This window comes from Mustela nigripes, chromosome 17 (assembly GCF_022355385.1).
Source record: "Mustela nigripes isolate SB6536 chromosome 17, MUSNIG.SB6536, whole genome shotgun sequence".
Lineage (NCBI taxonomy): Eukaryota > Metazoa > Chordata > Mammalia > Carnivora > Mustelidae > Mustela > Mustela nigripes.
Genome location: NC_081573.1, coordinates 25764176 through 25772816, shown reverse-complemented (window position 1 = coordinate 25772816; position 8641 = coordinate 25764176). Strand labels below are relative to the sequence as shown.

The 8641-nt window shown below is 41.2% G+C and overlaps 1 protein-coding gene across 1 annotated transcript in view; it reads right to left on the bottom strand.

Annotated features, from left to right (window-relative positions):
- LONP2 (lon peptidase 2, peroxisomal) overlaps positions 1-8641 on the bottom strand; it is a 112934-nt gene continuing 104293 nt past the window's right edge. Inside the window, exons 13-15 of the mRNA XM_059383465.1 lie at positions 4221-4428; positions 3613-3803; positions 1-420 (exon numbers count right to left, since the gene is read on the bottom strand). Of these exons, the coding sequence (XP_059239448.1) occupies positions 199-420; positions 3613-3803; positions 4221-4428 (621 nt within the window). The 3' untranslated portion in view covers positions 1-198. The remainder of the gene's footprint in view (positions 421-3612; positions 3804-4220; positions 4429-8641) is intronic.

Below are 8641 nucleotides of genomic sequence, written 5' to 3'. Positions count from 1 at the left end.
TTCAATTTTTATCAATTACTTTATTAAATTAGCATTTCTGTAATCGACACCAGCCACCACTTGAGTGAGATTTGTTACTGCTGTGATCATGTTCACAAATTAGGGACACTTTGCTTACCTCTACCGGCATGAACAAAAAACTTTTCAGTACCTTTTGGCACTTCATAACTTGAAATTCTGAAAAGCTGGGATTTGGGCCTACAATTTGCTATTTAAGAGACCAGGTCTGGTGTTGACAGTAAAGCCCCCATCAAAAGCTGCATTAAGAACTTCATCCAGGCAGCTTGCTGTGACAAAACTTAGATCCTGTCGTACATTGCCCGGGATTTCTTCAAGATCTTTTTCGTTCCTCTGAGGAATAATGACTCGCTTCAGTCCTGCTCTGTGTGCTGCCAGCACTTTGTCTTTAATCCCACCCACCTATAAGGAGAGAAGAAAGTTATTCAGATTTCTGGTCATCCTCAGACTGTGAAAGACCCCTAACTCAACTTTCTTTCACAGCTATTCTTTCACGGCCATTCTGTTATAGCATGAGCTAGGAAAGCCACTAAAAAGGTTAATAAGCTGAATTCTTTATATTTGTGTTCTATTTAATCCTTTTAGTGGGGGAAAATTCTAAGCTTTCTGTAGATATGAGCATCTCTTATGTCCATGATTCCTTTTTATACTGTCAGGTTAATATTTATATTCCATTCTGTAAGCAAAACAATCTTATCTATAGGTTGATTCTGGAAAATCACTACATTATTTCGACCACAAATGCCATTCCTACAGAGCTTAGTCATGTGCCAGAATTCTCTCCTTCTGTACAGGTTTAAAGCCATAACCTTTGTGCCACTTGATGAAGGAAAACATATCCCAAATGATAGAGGTTCATATGGTGGTTTTAAAGTATGTCCACAAGGTCCCCTCACAAAAAGGGGAGCCTAATTCTCCCCTTGAATGTGGGCCAGACTTAGTGACTCCTAAGAAACAGTGTGGGGGAAGTGATGCTGTATGACTTTCACACTTGATCCATAAAAAATGAGAGCTGCTGCTGCTGCAAGGTCTGTCTCTGGATCTCTTGCCCTGGAGGTAGCCAGCTGCCATACTTGAGATCACCCAACCGCCTCTGGAGGAGCCCTTCGGTGAGGACCTGGGGAATCCTGCCAACCATGGCCTATTTGCTAGTCAGATGACTGAACAATCTTGGGAGCAGATCCCCAGCTCCAGTCAACCTACAGATGACTGGGACCAGGCCGGTGTCTTAACTGTATGATGGATCCTGAGGCAGATGAGCTCAGCTAAGCCTCTCCTGAATTCCTGACCCACAGAAAAAGAGAATAATAAATATTGTTTTGGGTGGTATGTTCTGAAGCAAGACTCTAAATGCAGCTCTCAGTCATACCCCTCAGAACATGTAAGCCTTGGAGACAGCCCCTCAGAGCGTCCAACCACCTGCAGTGACACTGGCTGTTCCAGGCGCTCCTACACAGCTGTCCTCTGTCAAGGCTCTAACATGTGCAGCTGAGGTACACTTTCAGAGACAAACTGACCCCTCACGTGTATGAAGATGCTGGTCTTTCACATGTGGTTGATGGTAAGGCTGTATATACAAGATTGGATTTAAAATCCTTCTCCATCAGAGTTCTGAAGGTATTGTACATCTGGTGTCACTGATGAGACTTAAGACAGCTTTTTCCTCAGTCATCTGACCAGTCATAGGGATGAAATTTTCTTCTAGTTGGCATAGGCCCTTTCAATCTGAAGATAACTGTCAATTCGAGGAAATGTTCCATTATTTCTTTGACAATTTGTTCTATTCCGTTTTCTCTGTTTGCTAGAATGCCTGATAGATGATCTGTTTGTTTGCTTTTTCTATTTTTTTTTTCTAAGCAGTTCTCTATAATTTTAAAACATATGTTTTAAATCCAAGTTTTATCCTCATTCTCTGTTCTTGAACTGTTCTCTCTGAACAGCCAGCTTTAGCAAATCTTTCCCTTAAACACCGTGGCTTTTCACCTGTCTCGTGGAATATTTTTAAAACTAGAGGCTTCCTCAAAGCTGCTGGAGCTCTCCCCTGTGGAGATGGGAAAGCCTTTACCTGTGTGCTTATCTGCCCTGAAAGCAAGGGATCAAGAAGAAGACCATTTACTCTACAGAGATTGCCATGAATCCCCTGGTTTTGTTTCTCATCTCTGTCCTGCTCCTGTTCTGTGCCTTGTGGCCCTGAGCCCATGCTTTTCCCAGATACCTTCTGGGAAGATCGTTTCTACCTCCAATTCTGTTTCTCCAGCCAGGAAACTATCTTCCAGAAGTTGACTGAATTCTCAGCAGCTGTCTCCCCACTTTTTTTTTTTTTTTTAATTTTACTTATTTATTTGACACAGAGAGAGAGAGAGAGAGAGAGAGCACAAGTAGGCAGAGAGGCAGGCAGAGAGAGAAGAGGAAGCAGGCTCCCTGTTGAGCAGAGAGCTTGACTCGGGGCTGAGAGCTTGACTGAGGACCCTGAGATCATGACCTGAGCCGAAGGCAGAGGCTTAACCCACTGTCCACCCAGGTGCCCCTCCCCACTCATTTTTGAGTGTCTGTATTATTCCTTTCACTCTTTGCTTAGTCTACCATCTTGAACTAGGAAGCTGAACAGTTCATGTCAGTAAAGCATTTACATTTCCTTTTAATAGCACAGATAATATTAATCACTATTAACCACGGTATGGTGTCTTGAGATGTAGAAATTCCTGGTAAGGTGAAGAAAAGGGATCAGCCATTCCTTTCAAGTACACAACTACAAATGTATCATAATAACAGGATTTAGAACATGGTTAAATTCTTTACTGAATTTTAAAAATTGGGGAAATGAGAGCAGTTTTAGTGATCTTGACTCGTGATTCTATGATCTACTTTCACAATTACCTCATAAAATAAAGGTGTTCTCAGAATAAAGAACATTTCTTTCTTTTCTCACTTTGCTATAAACCCACCAAAATTCTGTTGTAGACTAGTACTGGTAATCAGTGACTTAAGACCCTAAAAGATGGCTCAAATCTCTGTATTTTTTGTCAGTGTTTTTGTAAGTAGTTCAGAGTATGGAGGGGAGTCCCCAAACCCCATGTATATAGAACTTTTTACAAATTTAGCAATTAGACATGGTTGGTCTTCATTATAGTTTCCATTTTATACTTAATTTTTCCATAAATCTATCAACTACAGTAATCTAAGTTATCTACAGAAGGTTTCACAGGGACTTCAAAAGTTGAGAAGTTAGCCTAAAATTTAAAAAAAAAAAATCAGCTGCTATCCTGTTTTACACAGACGTTAACTGGTTAACAATTTACTAACTGGAACAAAATCTCCACTCTTCACCTTAACAGCTGACATTTCTGATGACCAGACTGATCTTTCTTTCCCTCATAAGTCTTCTTTCTTAGTAGAAGGGAAAACATGGGGAAAATTGTCAGATTTTCTTTTATTTGATCAATATTGAAAAATATAAATTAGTTACAAGTATAAAACTTTAATGTGTTTAAAACTAAGGCATATATATATATATGTATATATGGAAACTACTATTAATTTAGACTTAAAATTAAAAAAATTTAAAACCATATAAATCACTTTCTTCAGACTTACTGGAAGAACAAGACCTCTCAGTGTGATTTCTCCAGTCATGGCTACATCTGAACGCACCAGCCGCCCACTAAAAAGCGAGGCGAGACAGGTTACTATGGTAACTCCAGCAGATGGTCCATCTTTTGTGACAGCACCAGCTGGGAAGTGCAGATGGATGTCTGTGTTGTCAAGAAGATCAAAACTTCCAGAAGCTTAAAAAAGGAAATAAGGGTTTTAATGTAGAAAAATTAAACCTGTTTTCTTTTTGTCCTAAAAAAGAGAATCAAAATGATAAAAATGTTTTGGGTAAATGAATCCCTCAAAATATTAATGGGTGGTACAATTAGAGTGGGGTCTGGATGAACAGTTTGATTCCACTCGAAGCAGAACTGAAAACAAACCCTTGAAAATCGGTTTCTAGTTCAGGCACTAGCCACACATTTCTAACATGGGAACTAGAATTTCTATGAGCGTTCAGAATCAAAGGTTTGCTACTTCCCTAAAGCTGTAATTCTTCATTTAGAGCCCATCTTAATCGCTGACACAGAACTGGGAGATGGCTCCCAGATCACGATCCCAAAACTCCTCCCCGCTGAACAGCTGCTGCTCGGCCGGCCAAGGCCACTCACCATTAGTCAGATGGTATTTCTTCGCATTGCTGCGGAGCCAGCTGATCGCAAGATGGGCAGACTCCTTCATGACATCCCCTAGCTGGCCGGTCAGAGTTAGCTGACCTTCGCCATCCATTCGGCTTGCTTCCACGAACATGATTTCCCCACCTAAGGGGGTCCAAGCCAAACCTATTGCCACTCCTGGTTGACTCAACCGCTCGGACACCTTGAGAGAAGAAAAATGATCAGTTCAGTCAACAAGAACCAAATTGCTTTCTGGCTGGCTTTCTGGCCCCACAATGTGCCGCCAGAGCCTATTTCTTCAGTTGAAGCTTCGATTCAAAGTATTTACTACCTCACATGATTTGGAGTCACCACTTACTATGTATGGCTTTCTGCCAGAAGAAAAACCAAACTTCCTGTTTGGCACTGATTTTTACCTTAAAATATGTGTGAATAACTTGGATTAAAGAGCCACATTTAGCTACACATGCCCTAATTTTCAAAGAACAAACCCAACTGTTTTATCTACTTAAATATTTTTATTAGGCTGCGTATTTACACATACTCCAGAACCTAACTTCATTTTAGGTAATCACGCATTTGTTTCAGAAAGCAGAAACCCTTTTCCAAACATACATTTCTTAAATGGCCAAGTGTGAGAAGGCATGTGTTAAAACCCCTAGATTTTACTTCTCTGCCACTTCATTTTCTCTGTCACTGCTGTGGAAACACTATAAAACACGACCCTCACGATGCTCTGGCTCTTTTCCCGTGGGCTCGGAGGCCCACTGTGTGCCCCCACTTGCCGCTGTCAACCGAACGTGTCACTTGCCTGACACCGCCCTCCAGGTGAGGAGCCAGTTCATGCAAGTTAGGAAAACACATAAAAAGGAACAGTACAGTTGAAACACAATCACATTAACTTTCATTGTACCCTCTGAGCCTCCAAATTTCTTTTCCTATAGAAGCAGCTATCCAGGTCAGAGGAACTGAGCACAGTGTGTCAACCCATCACTAATCCAAGTATGAGACTTTTCCACCAGAGGTAACTTTCTCACGAAGGAGCAAAAGAACCAACAGTCTGAGTTTCTGGCTAAAGGGCTGTGTGGCTGATGCTTCTTCCTTTTCCATGAGGCTAAGATGGTGAAAATCCCGACTTTTAAAACACTCAAAAATCATGGGTGGCATCCACGAAAGCAAGTGGGCACTTATTTTTAGTGGTAAATCTACTAGCATGTTTTGGAAGTTTCATATTCAAAAAATTTAATTCTAATTAACTTCATCTGGTAAGTGAGAAGTCCCAGTCATGGTGTTCACAGTTGCCGGGTGTGTACTGGATCCTACCTCCTTGGCTTTGTCACTTGCCCTGTTTCCCTATGTACTTGAGACACAAAGATCGATACGCAGAAGATCAGTACTATTTAAGGAAAACAAAGACACTACTTGTTTGTTTCTAATAAAAAAATCAATTTTCTATACCTTAATGACATATGCTTTGGGTGGGAATTTGCCAGGGGGTCCTGTTCCATATGGCTCTTTTCTAGAACTGAGTGAAATAATCCTAAAGAATTATCCTCAGTACACTGAATCATATGTAAATGTAACAGAAAAAGCCATTTGGCAGAATTCTGTTAGCTATAACAAGAATCATCCTTTTTTTTTTACAGCTGAATCCTCAAAACTCATTTGTCAGAATAATATCAAAAATGTCTCTCAAGAATCAGGAGTAAGGTGCTTGTTGACTGCTGTGTCGCTTCAAGAAACTAAGCCAGTTTTCCAACTCTCCATCTGCTGGGGAGGCTTGGTACTCTGGGTAGAGCTAAGTGGTACACTGTTCACTGCAACGATGGAGGGCAGAAGCATCCACGCCCGCCAGCACTTTATTCTGACTTGATGGCTAAGTGTTTTCATATTAACCTGAAGATGGGAAAATTGCAAATCCATGATTTAACTAACATACAGGAGGGAGAACTGAGGGGCCTGATTACCAGCGACCCAAGAATCTCTGTGATTAAGGCTAACAGCTGTTACCTAAAAAGGTAAGGGATCTTTAATTCTTAGATTCTTAGACTTGGAAACATAGTGTTTTGTTTTGTTTTTTAAAGATTTTATTGATTTGGGAGAGAATGTGCTCCCATATGAGTGTGTGTAGGGGGTGGGGAGGGCAGGCAGAGGGCACAAAGGGGAGGGACAAGCAGACTTCCTGCTGTACAGAGAGCCCAACATGGGGCTAGATCCCAGAACCCTGATCATGACCTGAGCCAAAGGCAGATACTTAACTTGACTGTGCCACCTAGGCATCCCATCATACTTTTTCTTTTTTTAGAGTTTCCTTTACATGTAACACTCTAATAAGTTACATACACAAGCATTCATGGTAGCCGTTAAAGACAAGGCTGCAAAAACTGAAAGCCATGCATTTCTACTTTCTACTGAAAGGCATGCATTTCTCTTCCTTCTAACTTGCTTAAAAATTTATCTTTTGTTTAAAGGTTCTATGTTTCAGCTAGACCCAAAGGAGAAGTATTTTCTCCCATTTGGAAGGCTGCTTTAAATCATTTAGACTTTTTTGAGTTACAGGAACTAGTCTAGAATTGTAGAAAAGTAAGGCTGTTATCTCCCCCTCCCCCTGCCCAATCATTATAAAGTGAACTTTAGTAACAATGATTAACATTTGAAAATTTCCAGTTTTGGGGTGCTTGGGTGGCTAACCATCTACCTTCGGTTAACCATCTACCTTCAGTTCAGGTCAGGATCCCAGGACCCTGGGGTGGAGCCCCACATTGGGTTCCCTGCTCAGTGGGGAGCCTGCTTCGCCCTCTGCCTCTCCCCCAGGCTCGTGCTTCCTCTTGCTTATTCTCTCAAATAAATAAATAAAATATTAAAAAAAGAAAGAAGAAAGAAAGAAAGAAAGAAAGAAAGAAAGAAAGAAAATTTCCAGTTTCAGAAAGGGTATATTCCTGACAATACAGACCACTGAAAACTGTCTACACACCAAGTTTTCTAGACTCTCAAAGGGCAATAAGTGAAGCTGTATGTATAATGCTTTGTGACGTAGAGCTAAACATACCAAGATGGTGGGGCCTATGAGCTAGCCATTAGGAACAGGCCAAAGAACTCATCTCATTCTGCTTCCTGTCTTCAAGCAGGAGAGTTTCTATTCTTATCACTCAATTAAAAACCTCCATGAACTATCAATATCAATACACATAATACTTTCTCCATATTCCTTTATTTATCTACTTGAATATTTATGCTACTATGTAAGACCCTTCATTTCCAAGTGGAAATGTAAGCTTTAGTTTACATTTAGTTTAGGAGATGCCTTGTTCTTCTTTTTCAAACTAAGTAACCCAGTGGAATTATAGTTTCCTCGTACAGTTCATCTTCCGGCTCTCACAAATTTTGTGTTTGTCATCTCGCTTCTTCAGACTCCTCAGGGGAGTGCTCATTTCCTGTTCTGTGTGCAGCTTCCAGCCATCTTAGCCCCTTCACACAGAACAATTTGTATCTCAGAGCACTCCTTAGAAAGGGATTCAACACAGTAATATCAAAACTGTGTTTATCAGTACTTTGCCGTCAGTTTCTAACTACACTACAGGTCTGCTGTATTAGCCAAGACAGGCCTTGGCTCGAAGCTGAGAATGCTTTCCCCGCTAGATGTCAAAGTGGAACACAAGCATCCTAACTCATTTGGTCATTCTATTTCCCACAGGGACAGCCTTGTACCTCAATTTCCTTATCTGCTAAATCTTGTTTAAAGAAATGGTTACTTTCTGCTGTAATAATTACATCAGTCATGGAAATCAATCGCATAAATATGCAGATTGAATGAGTGTTGAAAATATTTAATGAAAGACCTAATGAATAATAGAATCTCCTGGGGCGCCTGGGTGGTTCAGTTGGTTAAGCATCTACCTTCAGCTCAGGTCATGATCCCAGGGTCCTAGGATCAAGCCCCATGCTGGGCTCTCGGCTCAGCAGAGAGCCTGCTTCTCCCTCTCCCTGTTGCTCCCCCTGCTTGTGCTCTCTCTGTCAAACAAATAAATAAAATCTTGAAAAAAAAACCCCATGTCTTCTAAAGTCTAGTTCATTCTTAACAGTTCGATGGTAGCTGCGCTGAAGGAGCATTTGTGTACTAATCACTGCAACTTCCCGCCGTTCATCCTCCTTGGTTAACTGGAAGGAGCGGTAACTGACTGAAACAATACGTACATTCAGCTCCGTGACCGTCCCAAGCCTCGGTCAATGCTCACAGGTTTAGTACCTTGTTATTTACTACCGTGGCCTCATGAGAGGGATCAAGGGTTTTACATCCATTCGACAGTGCTTTGCCGAGCATCCTGGGCTGGGTTCCATTATAGCTCACAGGGACATAAAAGCGAATACCTCTTGGAACTGACAGACTACTTAAGAACATTAGATAAAGGCACGAT